This window comes from Diabrotica virgifera, chromosome 7 (genome assembly GCF_917563875.1).
Source record: "Diabrotica virgifera virgifera chromosome 7, PGI_DIABVI_V3a".
NCBI lineage: Eukaryota > Metazoa > Arthropoda > Insecta > Coleoptera > Chrysomelidae > Diabrotica > Diabrotica virgifera.
In genome coordinates, this window is record NC_065449.1 from 55,854,409 (window position 1) to 55,882,212 (window position 27,804).

General features: G+C 33.8%; 1 protein-coding gene across 2 annotated transcripts in view; it reads right to left on the reverse strand.

The window, feature by feature from the left end:
- Positions 1-21,318: 21,318 nt before the first annotated feature.
- The window catches only part of LOC114334459 (all trans-polyprenyl-diphosphate synthase PDSS1), a 352,933-nt gene continuing 346,447 nt past the window's right edge, over positions 21,319-27,804 (reverse strand). Inside the window, exons 8-9 of one of the 2 annotated variants that reach the window (XM_050655543.1) lie at positions 26,481-26,722; positions 21,319-21,569 (exon numbers count right to left, since the gene is read on the reverse strand). In XM_050655543.1, coding sequence (XP_050511500.1) covers positions 26,501-26,722 — 222 coding nt within the window. In that variant the 3' untranslated portion in view covers positions 21,319-21,569; positions 26,481-26,500. Of the gene's footprint in view, positions 21,570-25,760; positions 26,723-27,804 lie in introns of those variants that run through there. The other variant, XM_028284503.2, reaches the window with a different exon arrangement.

Below are 27,804 nucleotides of genomic sequence, written 5' to 3' on the forward strand. Positions count from 1 at the left end.
AAAGAGGAAAAACCTTAATCGACAATATAGAGATCCTCTTTCAAGAAATAATATGTAGCCAGCGTGTACCAGACCAGTGGAGGACGAGTACAATACCACAAGAGAGGAAACAGCAAAGACCCTAGCAACTACCGTACCATCACCTTGCTGAGCACAACTCTTAAACTCTTAACAAAAATACTTGCCAATAAAATAAATGAAGAATACACAATTAGTGAGGAACAACAAGGTTTTCGGAAAAATAGGTCCACAATAGACGCCGTATTCATAGCCAGACAAATTACTGAGAAAGCACTGGAATATAATAAACCTGCATTTATGTGCTTTGTAGATCTGACTAAGGCCTTCGATTGTGTAAGATTGGAAGATGTGCTAACATTGCTAAAGGAGAAAAATCAGCCCAACAAGATGATAAGGATAATTAAAGACATTAATACGAAGAACAAAACCAGAATAAAAGTCGAGAATGAACTAACATCGGAAGTAGAAATCAACTCGGGAATCAGACAAGGGGATAGCTTGAGCCCATTGCTTTTTAATTTAGTCATGGACAAAATCATACAAAACATTAAAGGTACTGGAAAAGGATATAAGATGGCGGAAAAACAAATAAAAATCCTCTGTTATGCTGACGACGCAATCTTAATCTCCGATAACGAGGATAACCTATAGCGAATGGCACAAACTTTCAATAAAGTGGCGAATAACTACACCATGAAAATATCAACAGCCAAGACAAAATCCCTGGTAGTGTCCAGGGAACCCATAAGATGCAAATTAGTAATTAACAACGAACAAATTGAACAAGTCTCGAGATTCCAATATCTGGGAATCGAAATATGTAGTTATGGAGATGTTAAAGAGAGCGTCCGAAAGCAAGCAAATAAAGCCAATTACGTGTCAGGATGTCTGAGGGATGTCATCTGGAGAAAAAAAGATATGAGGCTGGAAGGGAAAGTACGCATATACAAATCATGTGTAAGACCGATCATGACGTACGCGATAGAAGCAAGATGTGACACAGCAGAAACCAAGAGGATACTGAGAACATCAGAAATGAGAACGCCGAGGTCAATAACTGGGAAAACACTGAGAGACAGAATACCGAACGACAGAATAAGAGATCTCTGTAACATAAAAGATATAGCGGTGGGGAAGACAGAGACGACGAGAGTGGAATCAGCATATGACGAGAATGGACAGCGAGAGAATAGCCCGTATAGCCAGGGATTCGAAGCCAACTGGCAAGAGACCAATATGAAGGCCCTTTAAAAGGTGGCAAGATAGCTGGCAGTCAACATCACAGCTACAAATACAAGCTCAAAATCGGTAAGAACAGGCCAAGAGGCCTATTATAAGAAGAAGAAGAAGAAGATGAAGATGAAGGACCAGAATTGCTAAAAGTAGAAGTACTGCATGCTATTAAAATCGCAAAAACAGGAAAGCTGTTGGTTATGATAACATACCGGCAGACATGTTAAAACTAATTAAGGAAGAAAACAGTAAACTTTTGGTTTTTCAATCATGTGTTCTCTGATGATAACCGATGAAGTCCCAGAGTACTGGTTGAGGTCTGAATTCATAACTTTACAAAAAAAAACAACGTCCGAGACAATGTAGCGACTATAGACTTAAAAGTCTTATGAGTCACACTTTGAAGTTATTCCTACGTATTATTGTCCACACTAGAATAAGGAACAAGGGTGAAGAAGATGAAGATAAAACGCAGTTTGGATTTAGAGATGGATTGGGAACTAGAGAATTGTACTTTTTTTGTACTGAATGTTTTGCTACAGAAATGTTGAGATCAACGTAAATATGTCTCAATGTAAACTTGCAATGTCATAAGTCCATTAATACGGTGGGACGAGAGATGGGACCAAAAATTAATTTCCACAAGGAAAAGTTAATTTTTGGTCGTCGTTAGTCGGCTGTATGTATAAATATCATAGTCCAGGAACCGAAGCTATTCACCTCGCAATTTTTACAGAATGGATCAATTTACTCGAAAATTTGAGAATAAGTAGTGGATAGTCCAAGGATCAAAATTTATATGATGCCGACAGGCGCTTTTACCATGGGGGTGGTTACCACCCCATCTCGGGGGTGGAAATATTTTAGTATATTTTGACCGCAAAAGTTCATAAAAACTTTCATGATAAAATTAATAGTTTTCGATTTATTCGCTATCGAAAGTGTTCTATATCGAAAGAGTTTTATATCGAAAAAATGAATGTTTTTCGATATAGGTACTCATTTACGATTCACTCAATTTCTGCCGTAGAAAATTTTTTTTTCAAACCAAGTTCTTGGGAAATAAATAACCTACAATTTTATATTTAAACATTCTTTCGTATCTCTGATGCTAATCTTTCTATTTTGAAGAAAATTACATGTTTTATCAAACTACAAAAATTCGTTATTCGCTATTAACTCCAGTTTTTTTTAAAACTTATCATTCTAAGCCAGTCAATCTTCTAGAATCTATTAATAATATATAAATAAAGAATAATGAATAAGGCCAATGACTAAAAACACCGCTAACTTACATTATTATGCTTCCAATTGGATTTCTCCTTTTTTTTTAAATATATTGATTTTTTAACCCTAACTTTTTTATTTTTTATTTTGGAAAGTGTGTTAAAAAAGAATTATGTAGGTTTTTACAAGATCTATAAGGCTGTTAATATCAAATCCTTTTAAAATCCACAGTTGCAAAAAGAGGTGACTTTGAAAGGGTTGGTAATAGGGGTTTTTGTATGTTACTACAGTAAGTTTTAATTGCCAATAGCTCACTCAATTTTTGCCATATAAAAAATTTTTGCAAACCAAGTTCTTGGGAATTAATTAAGCTACAATTTTATATTTAAACATTTTTTCGTATATCTGATGCTAATCTTTTGTATACTGAAGAAAAGCTCTTGTACCAAACTACAAAAATTCGTTATTCGCTTAACTCCATTTTTTTAAAAACTAATCATTCTAAGCCGGTCAAACTTCTAGAACATATTAATAATACATAAATAAAGAAGACCAAATAAGGCCAATGACTAATTTTAATTATGGGTGGTGATTAGGGGGTTGTTTCCAATCACTTTTTCGCTAAAAAAATTAGGGACTGACATTCTTTTCATTATAAGTCACTTAATTTTTGAGTTGAAGACTTTTTTTATTTCTGGAGATAGATATTTTTAAATACTTTAAATTAGTTTGAACAAGTTATACTCTAAAAATGCATAGTGTTCCCATCTTTTGACTTGGAAACTACAATATTTAGCATTTGACGAAGAACAGCTAACATTTAATAAAGTATAGCTTGATTATTATTTTACTATTGATCTTAAAGAAAAGTAAAAAACGGTTTTGTTTATTTTTTCAAAAGGTACATTTTTGTTAAGCAAAGTTGTTTTGATGAAACGAAAACGTTTTGAGTTATTAGCAGAAAACTGATTAAAAACATTGATTTGTTCGATATACATATTCTTTCGATATAGAACACTTTTGATAGCGAATAAATCGAAAACTATTAATTTTATCAAAAAGAATCTATATAACGTTTTTTGCTTAAAATAAATGTTTTTACCAACTTTTGCGCTCAAAATATAACAAATTTCCACACCCTCCCCCCCCCCCCCCCCCCCCGAGATGGGGTGGCAACCACCCCCATAGTAAAAGCGCCTTTCGGCATAATATAGATTTTGATCCTTGGACTATCCACTACTTATTCTCAAATTTTCAAGCAAATCGATCTATTCTGTAAAAATTGCGAGGTTTTGTCCTATTTTAAGCTTCATTACTTGGACTATCATTATATATCACAAAAAATTTAGCAAAAAATCCGTTATAGAATTTGAAAATAATATTTGAAAAACTCTTTCAAGCTAAATAACAGGACGTTTTCGGAATAAATATTCCATATTCCGTGCTGATACTAGTTACACATGTTTAAAGTCACTAAAACTTGGCTTAAAATCCTGTAATTTTATAGGATGTTAAAATTGTAAGTAAATTAAATTCATGGCCACATAAACTCTCAACGTGACTTACTGGTTCAAAGACGTAGTCTCTAGACGGACCTTAGGTAGTATTCTAATGTGCTGATTTGCTTTTATTTCGCACAATAACCCGACCCTGCTTTATGCACTCATAAACAGTGTCCTCGATACTAGGTGGCTTCATCATCATCAGTGGTGCTACAAGCTTAGTTAAGCCTCGACCTTACCCAGTCTATTTCGCCAGTTGTTTCTGGTTTCAAAAAAGGATAAAAACTTACAAAACCCACACAACTACAGAGGAATAACCCTCTTAAATACAACGATGAAACTTTTCACGGGTATTGATCTGACGAAGGCGTTTGACAGAGTTCGCCTAGGGAGACATTATAAATATATTAATAGAAAATAAAACACCGACCAGCATAACAAAGATAGTCCATAACCTAAATGACAACAACGTAAGCAAAGTTAGAGCAGAAGACCAGTTCACTGAAAATATTCCAACACCGGGAGGAATTAGACAAGGAGACAGTTTAAACCCCTTCTTGTTTAACCTACTCATGGGCAAAATTATAAATAAAGTAACATCTCTTAATCTCGGATATAGAATGGGCAACAAAAGAATTGTTATGGTGTGTTACGCAGATGATGCAGCAATTATTGCTGAATCAGATGATCTTCAGAGACAGCTCTTTCAGTTCTTTGAAGTAAGCCGCCAACTAAATATGAACATTTCTACCAACAAAACTAAATGCATGACAACAACAAAAGATCCACTCAGATGTAAGTTAGTGGTTGAAAACAACCCCATAGAACAGGTGATGCAATTCAGATATCTGGGCATAGATATATCAAGCATTCACGACCCAGTAAAGGACTTGAGGAGTCAGATCAACAAAGCATTGTCAGGATGTCTGCGGGAGATAGTCTGGTCAAATCCGTATATGCGCACAGATAGTAAAATTAGAATCTACAAGACTTGCATACGACCGATCATGACATATATTATGGCATAGAAGTGCGCGAAGACACCAACAAAACGAAACAGATGCTAAGAGTTGCCGAAATGAAAACTCTAAGAACAATAGTGGGTAAAGCAGGGGCGTTATTTGACAGGGTCAGGGGGGCATTGGTCCCCCCTGACCCTGAAAATGACTGAAATTTACAAAAAATACATCAATTTTATTAGTACAGTATTGTATACATAATGCTGCCCCCCCCCCAATCAAAATTTCAAATGACGCCCCTGGGGGAAAACAAGAAGAGACAGAGTTAGAAATACAGACATTAGTGAGCAATGCAAAATTCAAGATATGGTAAGATGGGAAAGGCAGCGCAAGAGGATGTGGTACAACCATGTGAGACGAATGGATGAGAATAGACTCCCAAAAATTGCCCTAGAAAACAACCCGCCCGGTTGAAGACCCCCGGAAGACCACCTAAAAGATGGAGGGATAGTTGGCAATCTACCTCCCAGGAAATTAACCAGAGGCAGCTTCAGAATTAAACAGATCGAAAGATCTCCAAGAAGTAAAAGAAGAAGAAGTTTCTGGTCAACCGTTGCCAATTTGCTGCGCCGATCTTCCTCGGGTCCTCGTCCACACCGTCCTTCCATCTGTCTTAGTATAGCTCTACTTCTATTTCCTACTGGTACCACTAATAGGGTTCGTCTGAGTGGGCAATTTTTATTTGCTCCTGACAGATGTCTAGCTCATCTAAGCTACCTATTTTTTATAAAAAATATAACATCTGTACCATTTACTGTCTTGTTAACTTCTCGTATAATTCGAAGTGATATTGTATTTTCAAAATACCATTCTCACACAGTGGCGGATCTACGGGGAGGGAAAATTCCGCTTCCCCCTGACAGGGTCTAAAATTAAAAAAAAATTGTTGAAGCGTAAAAATATATTAGCTGACATGAAACTTAAACCACAGATAAACAAATTCAACCCAAAAACATGCTAGTTAGGAAAACTAAGGGAACTTAATGCATATGAGTTATTATTTACGTTTTTTACGTAGTTGGGTTTATGTTTTTTGTGTCTTTACGGTGGTGTTTCATTGAAAGTTTCCCCTAAGGCAAACTTTCCCTCCCACGACAAATTTCTAGATCCGCCACTGTTATCACATATTGTGCCCATTACTCTTCTCAGTATCTTCCTTTCGAAAACGAGTAGACGATCGGCGTCTGTTTTGGAGATGGTCCATGTTTCTGACTCATATGTCAGCACAGTTAGGATGAGTGTTCAATATTTTGTTAGTTTGGTTTTTTGGCACAAAATTTCTGTTTTTTAGCTGCTTGATTAGTCCAAAATAACATTTGTTCGCCTAACGGCATCCTTCGTTTTACTTCTTCAGATGTGCCATCTGGAGGGCTTCAAAACTACGAAAAAATTGCTCATTTAGCAATCCAACAAACTCCGTTTAGTTCTAATCTATTCCACGTTACCTTGATCCGCGGTAGTATGCAGACGTGTCTAACAAATAAGAAGAATATAACAAAGTAAGTTATCAATCGAAGTAGCACAGAAAACGACAATAAATATCGTCTCCATACCACCAGATTAATAACAGGTGGAATACTTTCTTTGGTTACACCTCCTGAGATTTTCAAAATTTATAAATCAAGCAGGATGCCGAGGAAATTAAGATGAGAGAATCTTAAACAATCCACAACTCATCTGCTCAGCGTGGTAAAAGTTCCAACAAGAAAGATTCCTTAATACTCCTACAAAAGAGTAAAGAGTACTCCTACAAATTAGTCATTTACTCTTTTGTAGGATATTAAGCAATCTTTCTTGTTGGAACTTTTACCGCGCTGAGAAATTTTGAAAATCTCAGGAGGTGTAACCAAAGAAAGTATTTCACCTGTTGTCAATCTAGTGGTATGGAGACGATATTTATTGTCGTTTTCGGTGCTACTTCGATTGATAACTTACTTTGTTTTTCGGTAGATGGCTCTAGTTCATCCGTGATATTTCTTTCTTTGCAATTCGGAAAGGCCCAAAGTATGATGCGTGGAGAAATCGGAGAGAAGAGGATATGGGACTACTGATGAGGGAGAAAAGACCTCCGAAACCGGTACAGGCTCTTCCTGCACTCTCCGACTTAACCAAAGTATTATGCAACTGCTGCATTTTCGTGTTGCAAAGAAATTGAAAATGTTTATACATATTTAAAAAGAACATAAGTCACTATATTGGTACAAAATTATTTATTTTAATTACACTTTTAACAATAATAGAGTTTAACAATCTATATACAACTTTATTATTAGAGTAATAACAATAATAGAGTCCCTAATTTTACTGATACAACTTAAAGGCAGTTAGGTAATACAGTATTGTATAGTGCAACAAATTAAAACAATACCAGTTGCATTGTATTGTATTGTGTTAAATTTTTAAATTGTATACCGACTATATTCTTTTTTGCTGAACTAAAATAGGTCCAGCTGGAATTAACTAATTGTATTAAAAGGACCTCGCAACACTCGCCATGGAAAGCATGTTCCGGTCAAATTTAACGAAAGTTCGGTAAATGATGGTTCTAAAAAAGTCAATGTGACCTAAAGCCGCGTTTACACGATGACAATTGGCGAGACAATTGTCAGAAGACAACTGACTGGCATGAAATTATTGTCTTCGTCTAAACACTTCAGGCCAATTGCCTTGCCAACTGCCCTCACAATTGACCCAAAATTCAGTTGTCTCCGGGAGTAGACTGAGGACAATGAGTTGCGCCCAGTGAGCCCCCCCCCCCACTCGAAATCTCAATTGTCGCGACAATTGGCGCCGTGTGAACGGTGTAGGCCAGTAGTGCTGTCTTGTTTTTTGCCAGTTCCCTCTAGTTCTCTTGTGTCAGTCAAAACATACACGTGGTTTGTGTTATTCGTGTTCCATCTGGTTATTCTTTAGAAAAATGGCACCAAAGTGGAGTGACGAAGCCATTTCCTTGTCCACTCCCTCTTCTTATGTAACTCCTCTTCTAGCACATTGCAAGACTCACTGATAAATTCCCGGTAAAGCTGATTTAACATTAGTTTTAAGTCCTCACCGGACACAACATATGACGAGCAGTCGGCCATGTTTTAGCTGTCTACTGCCATGGCAATAGTTGGCCCCGTATAAACATCTTCTCGTTTAACTGGACTGGCCTCCGACAATCCGCAACCACGTGATGACAATTGGCCAATGACAATTGTCTCGCCAATTGTCATCGTGTAAACGCGGTTTACGTCTGAAAAAATATTACTCTGAACCTACAACTTTTTGATGTTATTGGATTCAGGTGTTCAGTGTACATAGACGGAGAGGGCAGCGCTTAAAAATCTCTTTGAATTTACGAAAGCTAAATTTTTCACAGATGATTACTGTGATTGTGTAGAGAAACATACTGCGGTCGGTCAAGCGAAACGTAGAACAATGGTTACTGAGAGTGTATCAAAGTGGCTTTCCTACGAAGGTAATTAAATCCATTTACTAATGCTGAAAATCAGTACACACATTCTAAATAGAATATAAATAAAAGTTATTATAGTCGGTTAGCTGTATGACGGGACAGAGCCGGTGGGTCGGCCCCAATGAATGTACAGGGTTATTGACTATATTTTGACCCCCTTCTAAACTGCTTTATTTACAGAATTAGAAAAAAATGTAAAATACAAAAGTTATTCGATTTTTAAATAATGATTTTTTGACATATATGTCGTACTAGTGACGTCATCCATCTGGGCGTGATGACGTAATCGACTATTTTTTAAATGAGAATAGGGGTCGTGTGCTAGCTCATTTGAAAGGCTATTCAATTCTCTATACAGTACTATAAACATTAAGGTCATTATTTATACAGGGTGTCCAAAAAAAATTTTGAATTATTAATTAAACAATTAATTTAATTAAAAAAATTTTTGGACACCCTGTATAATTAATCATGTTAATGTTTATATTACTGAATAGGGAATTGAATAACCTTTCAAATGAGCTAGCACTCGACCCCTATTCCCATTTAAAAAATAGTCGATTACGTCATCACTCTGAAATGTATGACGTCACTAGTACGATATATGTATGTCAAAAAATCATAATTTAAAAATCGAGTAACTTTTGTATTTTACATTTTTTTTCTAATTATGTAAATAAAGCAGTTTACAAGGGGGTTAAAATATAGTGAACAACCCTGTACACTCACTGGGGTCGACCGACCGGCTCTGTCCCGTCATACAGCTGACCGACTATAATAACTTTTAATTATATTTAATTTGGAATGTGTGTACTGATTTTCAGCTTTAGTAAATGGATTTAATTACCTTCGTAGGAAAGCAACTTTGAAACCATTTCAGTAACCCCTGTTCTACGTTTCGCTTGACCGACCGCAGAATGTTTCTCTACACAATCACAGTAGTCAACTGTGAAAAATCTAGCTTTAGTAAATTCAAAGAGATTTTTCAACGCTTCCTCTTGGACTAACATCAAGAGCACTAATTCACAGTCAAGTGAACGAAAATATATATATTACTGAAAGAACAGAGACTCATTTCATGCATATTTGCCCGCTGAATAAGAATCCGTGGACAAACATAGATGAATCGTATTTTAGTCTTCAGAAAAAGTCCTCGGAAAGCTGAAGAAATATAAAAATAGAAAATATGCGACATAAGAATTAGACATGTTCTCACGAATGAGGGACATTTACGAGCTTAGCTGCAGTTCCGCCTTATCTTCAGAAAACCACTGAAGCGCCTTCAGATAGGCAGGAAAAATTATGCACACTTATCCAATAGCAGCCTACTGAAACGTTTTCAGAAAACTGAGGAACTACAACTACAAGTGCTGGTAGAGGTTGAAGGAAAGCAACAGTAACATTTGATTTCCAAAAAAAACGCTGAATCATTATTTAAAAAATGAAGAACCGCAGCAGTGACACTTGCAGCATCGACAGTAGCTAAAGTATGACGTTATTATGTATCCAACCTAAAACGAACTTGTCTTAACTGGTTATTTGAAGAACTTTTTCTAAAATCGTAAAGAGGTTATGCATAAGTAATAACGTGATATTTTAGGTATTATCGATGCAGCAAGTGTTACTGCTGCGGTTCTTCACTTTGTGAATAATGATTCAACGTTTTTTTGAAAATTAAATGGTGCTGTTGCTTTGCTGAAATCAGGTATACAGGGTGTCCCAGACTAATTTATCCACGCTATATCTCTTAAACGAATAGAGATTTTCGAATGGGACAAAAACTGATCTATTCAATTTGTAATACACTTTAATGTGGCGTAGGGAAAATTATCCCCTAAATATTCATCCCTTAGTTACAACCATTAACTTTAATTTTTTTAATAGCACCCTGTAGAGTGTTGGATGTGGTCTTCGATCGTCTATTTAACACATTTTTGAAGATATTCTTCTTTAGCGGCGATTCGGTTGAGGGTAAAATTGTACATAAATCTGCGCGCCTGCGCACACAGACAGTATGTAGTTCCTTGCTAATCTTTCAAGATAGGTATGTATGTATCTGTATCCGTGCAGATAAGTCATTAAAAGAATATATTAATGTTTTTAGTAAATGTATTATTTATTATAATTCTTGTGTTTTTGGATTTGTATTTCTCTGTAGTAAAATAATAAAATATTATGTAGGCATAACATTTTTACACTATTCGTCACCGTGTTGTGTAATTGTATCCGAAACTTACATGTCAATTGCAACGACCTCGCTAGAGTAGTTGGTAGGGCGTTAGCTCCGAGATTTGAACGACGCGGGTTCGAGTCCTGGGCGATTCATATTTTTTTTTATTTTTGTTTGTTTTATTAAAATTTTTTTGAAATTGGTAGATAAGAAAGTTAGTTTAACTTTTAAATAAAATACAAATAACCTGTTAAGTATATTTACTTCGTTGAAATTAACTATATAATAGAAGAATATCTTCTTACGTGCGTACAAAGTACAGACACATTCTTTTTAAAAATAAAATCGTTTCGTAAATAATCAAGAAAATATCAGTTTATTTTTGATAATTATGTGTCCCTGACTAATTCATCCAGGCTATATTTCTTAAACGAATACGAATTTTCGAATGGGACAAAAACTGATCTATTCCATTTGTAATACACTTTAATATGGCGTAAAAAAATCATCCTCTAAATATTCATCCCTTAGTTACAGGGTGCTATGAAAAAAATTAAAGTTAGGTGTTGTAACTAAGGGATGAAATACAGGGGATGATTTTTTCTAAGCCACATTAAAGTGTATTACAAATGGAATAGATTAGCTTTTGTTCCATTCGAAAATCTCTATTCGTTTAAGAAATATAGCCTGGATAAATAATTAGTCTGGGACACATAATCAACAAAAATAAACTGATATTATCTTGATTACTTACGAACCGATTTTATTTTTTAAAAACGTGTTGAATAGACGATAGAAGATCACATCCAAAACTATAAAAAAATATACAGGGTGCTATTAAAAAAATTAGTTGGGGGTTGTTGTAACTAAGGGATGAATATTTAGGGGATGATATAGCCTGAATAAATTAGTCTGGGACACCCTGTATATGCGGGCGTGAAAAATGCAGGTATGCTGGTATTGGAGAGGTGTGCAGCATTCGTGAAAACATGATACTTCTTATGTCGCTCTAGCAGCATATTTTCTATTTTTCTATTATTATATTTCTTCAGTTTTTTGAGAATTTTTCAGCGGTTTTCTGAAGACTAAATACGATGCAACTATTTTTGACTACAGATTCGTATTCAGCGGGAAAATATGTCCGAAGAAACTGAGTATCTGTTCTTTCAATAATATATATTTTCATTCACTTGAATGTGAATTAGTGCGTTTGGCATACAGTATGTCAATTTGAAAAGTTGCCACCCCTATATTTGGTCCCTATAGAATATCTAAAAATAACACGTCAAATTTATTTGTGAGGGGGACATTTTGTAGACCAGTTTTCAACTTAATTACATCAACCCTCTAGCGGGGGCGGACACAACCCCCAAAATGTTTAATGGAAAGGGGGGTTGAGTGATACCTCATTTTGAAGGTCATTCAATTACCTTTTAAAAAATACCACATACCTTATATTTCTTTTTAGTAGTTTTAAAAAAATTTGGCTCAATACTCTAAAAAATTTTGGAGTTCTGAACTCGATACTTAATATCTTTACGGTTTTACTTGATTTTTCCAAAAATACTTCAAAAAAATACTCTAAATACTCCAACACCCAAAAAAATTCAATTTGGAGTCCAATACTCCAAAAAAAGTTTTGGAGTTTTGAACTCGATACTTTCAATATCTGTACGGTTTCACTTGATTTTTCCAAAAGTACTGAAAAGAAATATATGTAGTATTTTTAAAAGGGTAATCGAACGATCTTTAAAATGAGGTATCACTCAACCCCCCCTTTCCATTAAAGATTTTGGGGGTTGTGTCCGCCCCTGCTAAAGGGTTAATGTAATTTAGTTGAAAACTGGTGTGCAAAATGTCCCCCTCACAAATAAATTTGACGTGTTTTTGTATATTTTTAGATTTTCTATATATAGATTTTCTATAGGGACCAAATTATAGGGGGTGGCAACTTTTCAAATTGACACCCTATATACAGAACAATAGTTTTTTAGACCTAGGTCTCATGGACTTTTTAATCTACGCACTGAGAAGTATCATTGACTGAACTTTCGTTTTTATCCGGGACCAGTTTGCCATAAGGAGTGCTGCGGGGTCCTTTGACAAATGCCACGTACATTATTGGGACAATTAATAATGAACAATGTTTCTTCATTTTTTTATATTTTTAAAATACCAATTTAATTTTAAGGTACAAGAAAATATCATAATTCATTATAATATCAATAAAGACAATAGTTTTTGTACATATAATATAAACGCTATGCATATGTGGTAATGTTATTAATGACTGTACAGGGATAAGTACTCTTTTAATTAACAACTAATAAAGAATAACTGTAATGTGCCCCGCAATTTGAAAAAATTCATCCATCTTCATTCATTCTATAAGTTTTATATTATAAACTATAATTATTATGACTATGTAATGTAAGGCTAGTGTACGGAACGACTTGATTATTTCCAAAAGGTTTTTTCCCCAATATTAAAAAAAAATGTGTTGTGGAAGATACGTATGGTAGTCAATCTTTAAACGGTATTTACAGTATAGAGAGATTTTGGGTTGTTCAAAACTACAGCAAGTTTTACTATTTCCAATACATAACAATGGATATTAACAAAAAAAAAACAAATAACTCCGATAATATAATATTTACAGTTTTATCATTAAAAATAATATAAAATTAACAAAATAAAATATATATACAGTTTCCTGAGAGACAACGGTCTCTGCATTTTCAAAAAAGCCAAAGATCTGACTACTAACTAAATACCGTTTAAAGATCAATATTGATTACGTAAACTTAATTTAATAAAACTTTGTGCAACATTGTTGGCGAAATCATTGGGCTATTCCATACAATTGCCTCATACAATACAGTAAAATTAGTATAAATAATTCATGTATTAGTTGCAACGTTAAAGAAAATAGAGTATGTTTGTAATAATAAATAAAAGTAATGTTGAAGAAAAATATCTGCATAATGAATCTGTGCAGAAAAGCAACCTAATCTGATGTGAGTATTTGTCACAGAACGTCATTCAAAATGACTTTCTGTAAATACTTGTTATTCAAAACGAATATTTTATACAAAAATAAAAACACAAAATAGTATGCTTTGGACAGAAATTAAACATGTGCCAACTGACCCAAATTAATTTTAAGTTCCTTTTAAGAGTCCTTAACCAATAGAACACTGCAGTCTAACTTGCTATGGTTTCTAATTCACAATATCTAGCTCTCATAGTCTACAGATCTTTTGTACCAAAAGTAAACCAAACTCTTAACGGATAAACCCATTTAAATACCCAAAATCATTGTCTTACATACATAAAACCAATACACTAAACACATACACACTTATTACCTCATGTTTCTCCGTACAGAGGGCGCTACAGGCGTATAACAGAAATAGTGAGACTCGAATTAAAAAGAAAACTACCCTTCCAACGGTTGCAACTAATACATTTTTCGACAAATTGGTGAGATAAAATATGCAAAAATAAGACCTTGAAATAGAATCTAAATCCATTTATATTGTATTTGTCATACTGTGCATAATATCCCAAACCAAATTGTTCTTAAAAATATATTATTAATTTAGCTACTTAAAGATAGTAATTAAAAACTCAAAGTGATATTATTTATAAAAGTGTATAAACAACCTTAGAACAATTAACTTAGTACAATGCATAGTACATGATATCCATTTTTGGTTTCTGATAGTCTCTCCTTTATTTTCCATAATGTGTCTCGTCATATTCCTACATTTGTCACCAGTGGCGACGCGTGACTTTTTCTAAAGTGTTACCAAAACCAGATGCAAAAAATCTTATTTAAAAAAATGAAGATATGGCTAAATGTATAAAGTATAAAATATATAAAGCCATATATATTTAAATATATATGGCTTTATATATTTAAATAAAAATTTAAATATATAAAGCTTCTAGCTTCAATAATATAATTTTGTATACCACTTGAAACTCTCGAAAAAACAGTTGATGTTTTTAGATGTTGGCAAAATTTTTGATCTTTTTTGGCAATTAATGTTAACAATTCCCTGTAATTGCCTCGATTGTCAAAGTCGTCGCCCTCAAAATGACCACGAAACGCTAATTCTTGTTTGGCCAAAAAAACATACGGTATCTATAATAAGTGTGCTAAGGATATACCTATGTAATTTTTTTTAACAAACCCATTATATTTAGCAATATTTGCTTTAAAAGCTTGGTTAAGAGAACTTTCGATTCTTGTTTTACTAAACTCAATAAAACTCTAAAACTATTTAAATCGTGAACCTGGTCCACCCATTTTTTCTGTAGCAACCAGAAGACATGGTCAACAATACAGTCTATTTTTCTTGCAACCACATAACCAAGGATTTTCACTGTACCAACTAACTTTAAAATATCCAACTACTTTTTTTGATTCCTTTTTTAAATCGTTTAAAATAGGTCTTTCATTTTCAATAATCTCATTTTTTTTTCTTTAAAATTATACAAGGAGAATTACTTTTCAAGTAGTTGATCAATTACGCAGCGACACTCATCCATGGTTAACTGCACGCAGCGCGCTCACGCCGTCGCTGCTTCAAAATTTTGAGACACTATCCGGTCCCGAGCAACAGCGATGATGTAACCATTGTAACCACAAATGAGACTGGTTACAGAGTATAATAAAGTGCAACTGAGTCACATAAACTCGCCAATATTTTCGTGTGTCTATGAGTAGTTGGGCTATTTACTGAATTAGGTACTATTAACACATAATATAATAATATATTTCTATTGGTAAAAATATAGGTAAATGGAATTATTCATGGTCATAAAATATTTATTTGCAAGATTTTTAACTGTTACCAATGGTAACAGTGGTTACATGGACGCTTCGCCAGTGTTTGTCACAAGATTTTCTCATTGAAAATCATTAGGACATACACACTTTATATCCATTACATAAATAGTACAATTTCATTGAATAAATTTTAAGGTCGCTGCATATTATCATGCACGTAGCGTTTAGTTTCCGAAAAATATGATTTAATGGTTTTAAATATGAACAATTCACACTGTCTGGAACGTACCGTATCAGAAGCCTTATGTTCACTAAAATAATATTTTTCGGAAACTAAACGCTACGTGCTGGAAACGCTACGTGCATGATAATATGCAGCGACCTTAGTCTCACATAGATCAGTGATAATTTTTAATCAAACCACGTTTTCTTTAACACTCTTAACTTTAATCACACTTTGAACCAAATACCAGTTATTTTTAACCCTTTATCATCATAAAAGTGGTACCTATTTCCTAGTGTTCCTTGTATTTTGTTCACTTTTCCAAATTTTTTACGTTTAAAAAGAAAGAGAAGTCACACAGGGCCAAATCTGGAGAATACGGTGGATAGGACAGCAGTTCATATCCCAATTCGACTTATTTATCCATGGCGACGGCAGAACTGTGACCAGGTGCCTTGTCATGATGGAAGAGCAGTTTTTTCTTCTCCAATTGGGGATATTTTTTCTGCAATTCGGAGTCGAATCAGCTGAATAATGCGGCATAGTAAAGCCATGTGGCCGTTCTGTCCTTTCCCAGGAAGTTGATATAGATCACACCTTGGAAATCCCAGAAAACGGTGGCCATCACTTTTATGGCTAATAGGACAGTTTGCGGGGCTTCGGGGCACATTGGCGGGAGTATGTCCAGTATATGTACCAGTGGATCCACGTTTCGTTGACAGTTATGAAACAACGTAGAAACTCCCTCGAATTATACTTAAACAGCCTAAAACACTGCTCTGAACTAGTCACATGGTTGCGTTTGTTGTCCTGAGTGAGCAAACGCGGCACCCATTGTGACGTCGAGATTTTGATATAGGCCGTCTACAAGAATGTATTATACGATAGTAAATTTCTCTTGCGACAGTGGCGCCATCTGGCGGATAGGCTAAGTACTTATCGGATCACCCACGTATATTAGCACTGTCACACTGATTGTACAGTCGAACCCGCTTATTGGAATAGCCTTCGTGCCAAGCAAAAATATTCTTATAACCGGAATATTCTAATAACCGATCATTGGTGGCTAGCCGTAATAAGTGTACCTACCGAATATACGTAATAATAGTACATACTATGTTAATATTATGTATATGTATATGGTTTTATGTCTTTTTATATCAATAATACAATAGCGTAACGTATTTATTAAAAAACCAAATTACATTATATTATGTGGATGCATACAGTAATTCATATGAAATGTATGCAATATAATATAGATTATGTAAATATTTTCGTATTAAAATACATAATACTTAATAAGAAAATTACTTATTTAGTCTTGAAAAATAATCGGTAATTGTAGCTTTGTTTTTTTGTTACAAAAAATACTAGTCACTTTTGTTCCTCTGAATTATATAAATTGGAAAAATTTACAAAGGTTTGGCCATCCCGAAAACGTTTTATAACTTTACAAGCGATTAGGATGGTCGAACTGTTTCTTAAAAATTTTATAACATGCAATTGGGTGGCAATATGTATAGTTTCTAGAGAAAGGAAATTATTTTACGACTGGATTTGTCGGTAAACGATTGAATTGGTAGTCATAACAACGCAATAAAATATTTATTACCTATCTGACAAAGCCAAATAATATAAATAAAACAGCACTACAGGCCTTCGAAGCCCTTGGCGAGAAACCATGGTACAAGACATAATTTGAATTTTTAGGAAATTCGAAATTGTAGGTAAAAATTTATTCGTCGATCTGAAAAATATTATTGTAATAAGCGGTATTGTTTCATGAATAAGTATTCCAATAAACGGATAAATTTATTAAGGAGTAAACAAAAACGTTTCGGGACCTCGAATTTATATTCCATAAACCGGGATATTCCTATAACCGGTACTCTAATAAGCGGATTCAACTGTATTTCTTAGTCCTCAAAACAATAATACAATAATATTCTGAAGTTTCTTAGCGATCTTCAAACACAGTTATGATTTTGATTCTCTTATGACATAAAAATTATATTAGACAACAGTAATAAAGATAATAATTGTTTGAAATAAGATAGCTCCATTCCAGTGTGATGTTCAGGTCAGACAATGAGTTTTATGAAGGTAGGTTTTATGTAAAAATATATTTGACAGGTTTATTCTGGTCTTTATTTTTTAGTAACACTAGGTAACACTTGTAGGAACAAGTATTATGAAAGTTACGAATGCATTAGAACTTATACATAAAAGTCGACGATTGCATTTCCTTTCAACTCGGACTCCACCATTGTTCTACACTTGTTTCGAGTTATTCAACTCTCATCAGGAACACTTGTGGTAGTTCAAACTGAAATGAAATGCAATCTAAAAAGCGCTGAAAAATCTCTTTGAATTTACTAAAGCTAGATTTTTCACAGTTGATTACTGTGATTGTGTAGAGAAACATACTGCGGTCGGTCAAGCGAAACGTAGAACAGGGGTTACTGAAATGGTTTCAAAGTTGCTTTCCTACGAAGGTAATTAAATCCATTTACTAAAGCTGAAAATCAGTACATACATTCTAAATTAAATATAAATAAAAGTTATTATAGTCGGTCAGCTGTATGACGGGACAGAGCCGGTCGGTCGGCCCCAATGAATCTACATGGTTATTCACTATATTTTGACCCCCTTGTAAACTGCTTTATTTACAAAATTAGAAAAAAATGTAAAATATACAAAAGTTATTCGATTTTTAAATTATGTTTTTTTGACATATATATCGTACTAGTGACGTCATCCCTTTGGGCGTGATGACGTAATCGACTATTTTTTAAATGGGAATAGGGGTCGAGTGCTAGCTCATTTGAAAGGTTATTCAATTCCCTATTCAGTAATATGAACATTAACATGATTAATTATACACGGCGTCCAAAAAAATTTTTTTTAATTAAATTAATTGTTTAATTAATAATTCGAAAAATTTTTTTGGACACAAAAATTCAAAACGTTTTTAATGTTAATGTAAGTAATGTTAATGTAAGTACTGTATAGAGAATTGAATAACCTTTCAAATGAGCTAGCACACGACCCCTATTCATTTAAAAAAATAGTCGATTACGTCATCACGCCCAGATGGATGACGTGACTAGTACGATATATATGCCAAAAAATCATAATTAAAAAATCGAATAACTTTTATATTTTACATTTTTTTCTTCTTCTTCTTCTTTCTCGAAACTCCTTATGCCCCTCAGGGGCGTCCGAGGTTTTATTCATCTTCTATCCATCTCTTCCATTTCTTGCGGTCCTTTGCTAACGCTTTCATTTGTTGATGTGTTTTTCCTTTTTCCTGACCAATTTCTATAATCTGATCGATCCATCTCTTCCTTGGCCTCCCTTTCCTTCTTTTTCCATATCTTTTCGATTCCATCACCTGCTTTGGTAGTCTTCCCTGGTCCATTCTGTTAATGTGTCCATACCATTTTAATTTTCTTTTTTGTATCTTGGTTATTATCGATTCCTGTTTCAGTTTTTGTCTAATATCTTCATTTCTTATATTGTCCAATTTCGTTTTTCCTGCTATTTTTCTTAGCTGCTTCATCTCCGCTGCGTTTATTGTACTGTCTATTTTTGCATTGTTTACCCATGTCTCACTTGCATATATTAAAGTTGGCACAGAGATTGCGTTGTATACCTTCAGTTTTATTTCTTTATCTATTTCTTCCTTTCCAAATATTGTTTTATTTAGTGCATAGTAGATCTTATTTGCTTTTTTCGCTATGTATGAGATTTCCTGATCTATCTTTCCATCCTCTGATATTATTACTCCAAGGTATTCAAACGTAGAGACTGTTTCTATTATTTCGTTTTTGCACCTAAATATCGTTTGGTTTATTTCTTCCCTTTTCTTTTGGGTTACTATCATGGTCTTCGTTTTCTTTACATTTACCTCCATTTTCAAATTTTCTATTTCCTCCACCCATATATTGATTAATTTTTGCATTTTCTTTTTATTGTCTGCTATTATTACTAAGTCATCTGCATATAGTAATCCCTCCATTCTCACTGGTACTAAATTCATGTACCCTATTATTGACTGTTATTGCCTTGACCTTCTTTTAGCGCTCTTCATTACTCTATCCATTACTAATATAAACAAAACTGGGCTGAGACTGTCCCCTTGTTTTATTCCTCTCCTTAGGTTTATTATTGGCGATCTGTTTCCATTTATTTGTACTTTAGCAAGTACGTTTCTATACGTACTTTTTACCACGCTTACTATCTTTTGCGGGATTTGCAGATCTTCCATTACTGACCATATTACTTCTCTATTTATAGAATCAAAAGCAGCTTTAATATCTATAAACGTAATATATAAGTCTTCTCCTATTTCGTTTTTCCTTTCAATTATATTTCTCAGTATGTATATATTATCTGTTGTTCCTCTTTCCTTCCTAAAAGCCGCTTGTTCTTCTTCTAGTTTTCCTTCCAGTTCTTTCCTGAGCTTCCTTTCTATTATCCCGGTGTAGACTTTATATGCCACTGATGATAAGCATATAGCCCTATAGTTATCACATTCCGCTTCATCTCCTTTCTTGTGTATTGGTATCAATAAATTTTCTTCCCAGTCTTCCGGTATCTTTTCTGTTCTCCATGCTTCCCTCATTATTTCCAGCAGCCAAAGCTTGCCTCGTTCTCTCACGTACTTCATCATCTCCGGATCTATGTCATCGGCACCTCCCGTTTTTCCAATCTTTATTCTTGAAAATCCCTCTTCAATATCTTTGATATGAATTTCGTCTACTCGATTGTCTCTATCCACTTCTCTTGCCTGCTGTCCTCTCTCCTCATCTTGTTGGTTACTTTCCTCGAATTTTTCTTTATAGTGCTTATTCCATATGGTTAGTATGTCCTGTATGTTTGTTTTCAATTCATTTCGCTCATTTCTAATTCCTCTTATTTGTTTCCTTTTTGTTCCTTTCATGCTTCTAATTTTACATTTACATTTTTTTCTAATTTTGTAAATAAAGCAGTTTACAAGGGGGTCAAAATATAGTGAATAACCCTGTACACTCATTGGGGCCGACCAACCGGCTCCCGTCATACAGCTGATCGACTATAATAACTTCGATTTATATTTAATTTAGAATGTGTGTACTGATTTTCAGCTTTAGTAAATGAATTTAATTACCTTCGTAGGAAAGCAACTTTGATACCTTCTCAGTAACCATTGTTCTACGCTTCGCTTGACCGACCGCCGCCCGTATGTTTCTCTACACAATCACAGTAATCAACTGTGAAAAATTTAGCTTTAGTAAATTCAAATAGATTTTTCTGCGCTGCCTCTACGTCTATTATTTCTAACATCGTCCAGTAAATGGATGACGACACCAGATAATGGTTGTTTGCAGACAAATTCGAAAATAGAATGGCAGGTCTCTTACATAGATAGCGTCTAAGTGCTCCTGTCCACATCCTACTGGAAAATATGGGGAAGTTTGTCTATAAAACTATTATCAAATTTTGCGAAGGTTATTTTACTTATTGTTTTTCAGACAAATATATACAAGCTTACATCTTCTTCATGCCACTTCATGATTGATATTATAGCTTCAATATGTACATAATTATTTGGTTTCACTTGAAACACAATGGTTCTATATATTTTACTATCTTTGAGTAGCGTGTACTTACTAGACTTTTAGGGCCATAAACATTGAGCAATAGAACATAATTAACACTTAAGAACTCGGGGTTTTCCGGTATAAATGTATAACAAATAAAAGTAATAAACGTACAGTAAAATTCAAATCGAGTGATGGAAAACTCTTAGAATAAATGTTAAATTGTTTTATCAATGACATCCCGAGATATACATTTTAATACACCACAGTTATCCTATGTTCTACGTCAGAAAGCCTTCCTAAAGTTTTTCGTCACTGAATTTGAATTTGCCTGTAAAAGAAATATATATTAGCCAACAAAAGGGAATGATACACACTATTCAGACGATAAAAAATAGAACAAAATCTATGAATGCAAAAAAAAAAAAGTTGAATGTATACACCGTTCTTAGGCGTCAACGCCCTTCGGTAGGGATCTATGGAGGAGTATCACCAAGCCGGAAGCCCTTATCCCTTCCCGTACCGCTCCTCCATAGGCCGATCAGACGCCAGTTTATTCCATTAAAATCGAATCGTAAAAAAAAAGTTAATTCCATTAAAATCGAATCAAAAGAGAACTAAAATTGACGAAGAAAATATGTGTCATTGTATGTTTTGCTGCCTATCTTTTCATCGTAGATACTAGGCGAGGATAAAGAATAATGTTAGAGGAACTATTCCGAATAGCAGCAAGCAAAGTTAGGATAGCCATGCTGATCGCCAACATCTGAAACGGATAGGCACCGTAAGAATAAGAGAACAGGAAAAATCAATTAAAAGTTTTATGATTTTAATAGGTGTAATATTTAACGGCACTATAAAGACCATCGTGGTCACAAACCGGGAGTTTGTTATACAGTCCATTCGTAAAATGTGGAAACGGTCTATTATCTCACGACTTAATTATTTTCAGAGTTAAAAATCTGACAGGTCGATTTTTATTTTTAAATTATGATTTTTTGACGTATAGTACATAATAGTGACGTCAGCGTAATGACGTCATCGATGATTTTTTTAAATGGGAATAGGGGTAGTGTGATAGCTGATTTGAAAGGTGATTCAATTCTCTATTCAGTAATATAAACATTAACATCATTATTTATACATTGTGGCCGAAAAATAATTTTTGAATTAAAATAATTGACCCAAAAAGAAAAATGTATGTAATTTATTTAACTCAAAATACATTTTACTGATGCCACATATAGTAAAAAAATGTTTATTTTATAAATAAACATTGTTTTTTGCTTAAATTAAATGTCAAGCAGCCACACACCTGCCTCTTTACCGTTTGAATGTATGTAAGCAATGCTTATTTGTCAAATAAACATTTCTTTTCTCTTTTCTGACAGCAGTAAAATGTATCTTGTGTTAAATAAATTACATATTTATATTCTTTTTTTGCTTCAATTAATTTAATTCAAAAATTATTTTTTTGGCCATCCGGTATAAATAATGATGTTAATGTTTATATTACTGAATAGAGAATTGAATTACCTTTCAAATGAGCTACCACACAGCCCCTATTCCCATTTAAAAAAATCATCGATGACGTCATTACGGCTAAATCGATGACGTCACTATTATGTACTATACCTACGTTAAAAAATCATAATTTAAAAATAAAAATCGGCCTGTCAGAGCTTTAACTCTGAAAATAATTAGGTCATGAGATAATAGACCGTTTTCACACTTTACGAATGCACTGTATGTAAATACATACTGGGTTGGGATAAAGTATGGAATCAAGCAAATATCTTTGAAACGAAAAGAACAATATTTATGAAACTTTGCATGCAAGTACAGTGACGCAAAAGGCATCTGTTGCCATATTTTTTACTATTCCACGTCCGGTTTCACCAGAAATACCCATAACTTATTTAATTTAAATGGGACACCCTATATATTTTTGCGGATTTTAAAAGAACTTGTTATTTTTAATTTATACATACCAAATTTGGTAGAGAAAATTTGTTAAAAAGTATCTGTAGATAATTTTTTGTATTAATACAACGTAATAGGAAATAAACGAGTACTATCTATATACTGTAGACTAAAATTGTTGTTTACATGCACTGCATGACTTATTTGAATTTAGTATAGTAGGTAAAACTGTTACTGAACTAATTGACAAATAAGTTGTATTAAAAATGGTTCATTTAAGTGGAAAATATCGTATTGAAATATTAATGATAATAGGTTATGGTGAATTTTCATTTTTTGGAAGTGAATTTTCCAAATCCATGGATTGGACGTAGAGGATTCATAGAGTGACCCGCTCGTTCTCCGGACCTCAACCCGTTAGATTTTTTCTTTGGGTTATCTAAAATTACGTGTTTCGTTAGGCGACCAACATGCTTGCAGGATTTGAGACAAAGAATAATAATTGATGCATGTGAACTAATACGTGGAGAGATATTGCAAAAAGTGACTCACGAATTTATTTATACGCTTGCACGTTGTCAGGAGCTGAACCTCAAACATTTTCGACATTTGAAATTATTTTTTTTTTTATTTTTGAATATCATTGGTCTAACGTAAATAAATTAACCTATTTTTTAACTGTAAAGAGATTTATTTCTTGTTTTAATAGTTTTTTCTTCCAAACTTGGTATGTATGAATTAAAAATAACAAGTTCTTTTAAAATCCGCAAAAATATATAGGGTGTCCCATTTAAATTAAATAAGTTAAGGGTATTTTCGGTGAAACCGAAAGTGGAATAGTAACAAAAAATATGGCATCAGATGCCTTTTGCGTCACTGTACTTGCATGCAAAGTTTCATAAATATTGTTCTTTTCGTTTCAAAGGTATTTGCTTGGTTCCATACTTTATCCATACTCTGTATAGAAAACAGTATGATATCAAGCTAAAATTTCACAATTTCAAAACAAGTGCGAAAATAATTATACCTGAGTCAATAAATGAAAATGGGAGCAAACAACAAGACATGAAGGAAAATAACCACCATCTGGCAACTTGTGGGACATTAAACGAAATATTTAAGAGTAACATAAGGAGAGGTTAACCCTTTCCACAGTAAAATCACTCTTCTGTCGGCCCTTTGATCTCACGAAGTAATACCGGCAGTACGCAATTGGTAATTCACCAGTGGTGAATGCAGGTTTTTCCTGTTAAAAGCCGTACGTTTCTATGCGAATAGCAATGCGAGAGTGGGGCAAAAGCGACTGCCAACATTGCGCGGTCGCCATGCGCGACTACAGATTTTACTTCCAATTTTTCGGAGAGTGGTTCTACTGTCCCTCTTTATACTGTGGAACCGGTGTGCTCTCGTCCCACTTAACTTTTAATTAAGCAGAGCATGGCCGCACAGCGCAACTCCCTCCTATTTAACGCCGCACTGAAAGGGTTATCCTATTGAGAAGAATGTGGAAGAAGTAAAGGAAAAACCTTAAGAAAATGAAAAGACCGGTCAATGTAGAAAACTATGTAAAATGTATTAATTGTAAAACAGGACTACAATTCGATGTCTGAAAGGATAACATGGAGAAGATGATATAATGATATACAAAGAGGTCAACCAGAGGAGCTGGTATAAAAAAAATTAGCACAGTTGCAGCAGAATAACACTTTAGACAGCATTTAAAACAAATTTCAAAAAGCAGCCCCTCCAATAAAATAACTTATGTGCAGATGGCCTACATGTTAATTACATTTAAGGAAACATCCAAGATTCTTTTAAGTAGTGAACTAACTACAGATTTTACATATAAGTAAAAGGTAATATTGATGTTTAAGAAGACTTTAGGTATGCCTATCTGTCTTTTTAAACGGTCAATATATGTATCAATAAATATGGATAGAGCAAAATTATTTTGTTAGATCGATCTATCAATTGTAGAAGGTATCACTGAAATATTTTAATACACTTACGGTGCTGCTAAATGTTGCGGTGAATTTAGTACTATACAGGACATTCCCTATTAAAAATCTTAGCAACATTGGTAATTTTAAACTTGGAATGTTCAAAGATATTTCTAAAGAAACCAGCGAAAACAACGGCCATACTGAAACATCTATTATAAATGAGGGGATTAGATGCTAAGGGGTACAAGTGACAAAATGGTTTAATTGAGAAAAACGAAGTCAAAGTTAAATTTACATAGTAAATTCTACAGCGAATTAATCACTTATGGACTTATTTTGAATTAATTTTATACCTTTTATTTATCTAATTGTAAAAGCTTTTGTAAAGTTAGTATTTATTTTCATTCAAAATATTTGAAATTTGGAAAAAAATGTTCGCACTTGTACCTCTCTGCTTCAAATTTTGCACTTGTTTCTCTTTGCCACTTAAGTACCTTACGAATTTCTTAAATTCTTAAACTAAAATAAAAGTAAAATTACGTAAAACTTAAACGTTTTTATTTATGAAAAATTACTTGGTAAATTTTGTGTTATTATTTCACTCATTTTGGACAGTTTTTTAAGAGCACGATTTACAAAGATGCTAAATGTCTGTATTTTTCTAGGGTGGAGTAAAGTCAGTAGTAGAAAGGTTGGCTTATGTAATGATTACAAATTAAGGATGGTAATTATAGGAATGATAAGGCGAAAAATGTAAAATTAAATTGAATAATGGCAACTTGCAACTAATGCCAACGTTTCTCAAACGGTCGTTTTAATTGGGGATCTTATTAAGGAGTTACCTGAGGAGTGTTTGCATCTCTATTGATGATACGCAAAAATAGTGTACAGGATAAATGGGGTCGATATTCAAAAATTGGTTAATGGCAAAGGCGAGCAGACCCGGACCAGGAAGAAAAACGAACTTAATATTGTTGTTTTGTAAGATTAAAACGGTCATTACCTTTATCATAGTCAGAGGAAATAAAAGATTGCAGAAATCTGATGATGAGTTACAAGAAATTTTCGTGTCTTATCATAGGACTATAATTTCCATCTAGATATCAAAAAGCCAAAGTTGTTCATCAAGTTGTTATATGCAGGTTGGACTCAGTCGATGAATCAGTTCTTTTTATTAACTCGAGGCACAATTTAGACAATAATGTATTTTTTATGCAATTAATGTAACATGGGTGGGATTATTAGATTTTTAAGTGTATTTTTTGATATCTCAGTACGACAGCCTTATGTAACTTCCAGTTTAGTTTCAAATATTTCAGAAATACCTGCCACTTATACATCATACATAAAATAATTTCATAACTAAAAGTAACTACCTAATCTACTATTTTGTAGACTATTTCATCCTGTTTAGGACATAATCCGCTGTTACTATCAAACCCTTTTGATACGAGCTCTGTTCTATGAGATTAGCAAGTCGCACTGCTTCTTGGCAATGTTGTCGTGCTAAAAATTGTGTCTGCTCAAGTCCTCGGGATTTGTGAACTAATTCAAATGCTTTTTCTACATCTCCTGGTTCTTGAAACCTTCTCATTATCATTGGGTTGAGCTCAGGATACTAAAACATATTGAAATGTATAAGTATAAATACAGGAAATAATGCTAATATAAACGACTTTACATATGTTTACAAAAACGAATATTAAAGAAGTAGTAATTCGGAAAATAATTGATGAATTCTACATAATTATTATTGAATTACGTACGATATTGAACAACCTAAGATAATTTGTTGAATCAAAAAACTTCGGTCTTTTAGTCGCCGACCAGTAACGTCTATAAAATGCAGTCTATAAAATGCTGGGGCTACAGTAAAGTCTAATGCCGTTAATTAACGCGTTATTTGACATTATGCTGGGGCCACAGTAACGTTAACGTCTAACGTCCATTATCGTATTAATTAACACACTAAAAATGACGGAATAAACTGCGCGTTAAACTGACTGGACAAACTTATTTTAGCGTGTAGTTAGCAGAAATCGCGTTTTTTAATCCAATAATTTCAAGATGGAAGTCGAAGCTGCTGCGCTGTTATATTTTAGGAGTGCTAATTATTATTTTATAAACGGATCAAGCAAAAACCAAGACTCAAAAGAAGATGATGGATAAAAATGCAAAGAAAACGAACACGGTAACGACATCAAATACAATCCAGCTTGTTTTATATACCTCATTCGTTCCCATGCCAGATTTTAACGATTTTTTATATTTATTTAAACGGGTCCTATAGTATCCCATAAGTGTGTTTTATGCCTCTCTTTATGCCGGGGCCATAGTAACGTCTAATGCCGTTAATTAACGCGTTATTTGACATTAAAGAGAGGTGTAGCCACGACTTAGCGCGCTAATTTGTTATTGCCATTATTAATGCCGTTAAACTTTGGGCGATAGATCGGGTGGCGGTTACTTTCGACACTTCAAAGGAGTTACTCCGTTACTTATCGCGTTGTTGTGGCTACACTTGCACTGTTTCAACAAGTTCTAGCTTGCAGCGCAGTAGAGTAATTTGTTTTGTGAAATAGGTACATACTATTCTACGAAAATGGGGTGAAGTAATGAGAAAATAATTGAATTTTTAACAGTGTTTGAAACAACCTTGTTTATGGGATCCCCGACAAAAATCACATAAAAATCGTGGTG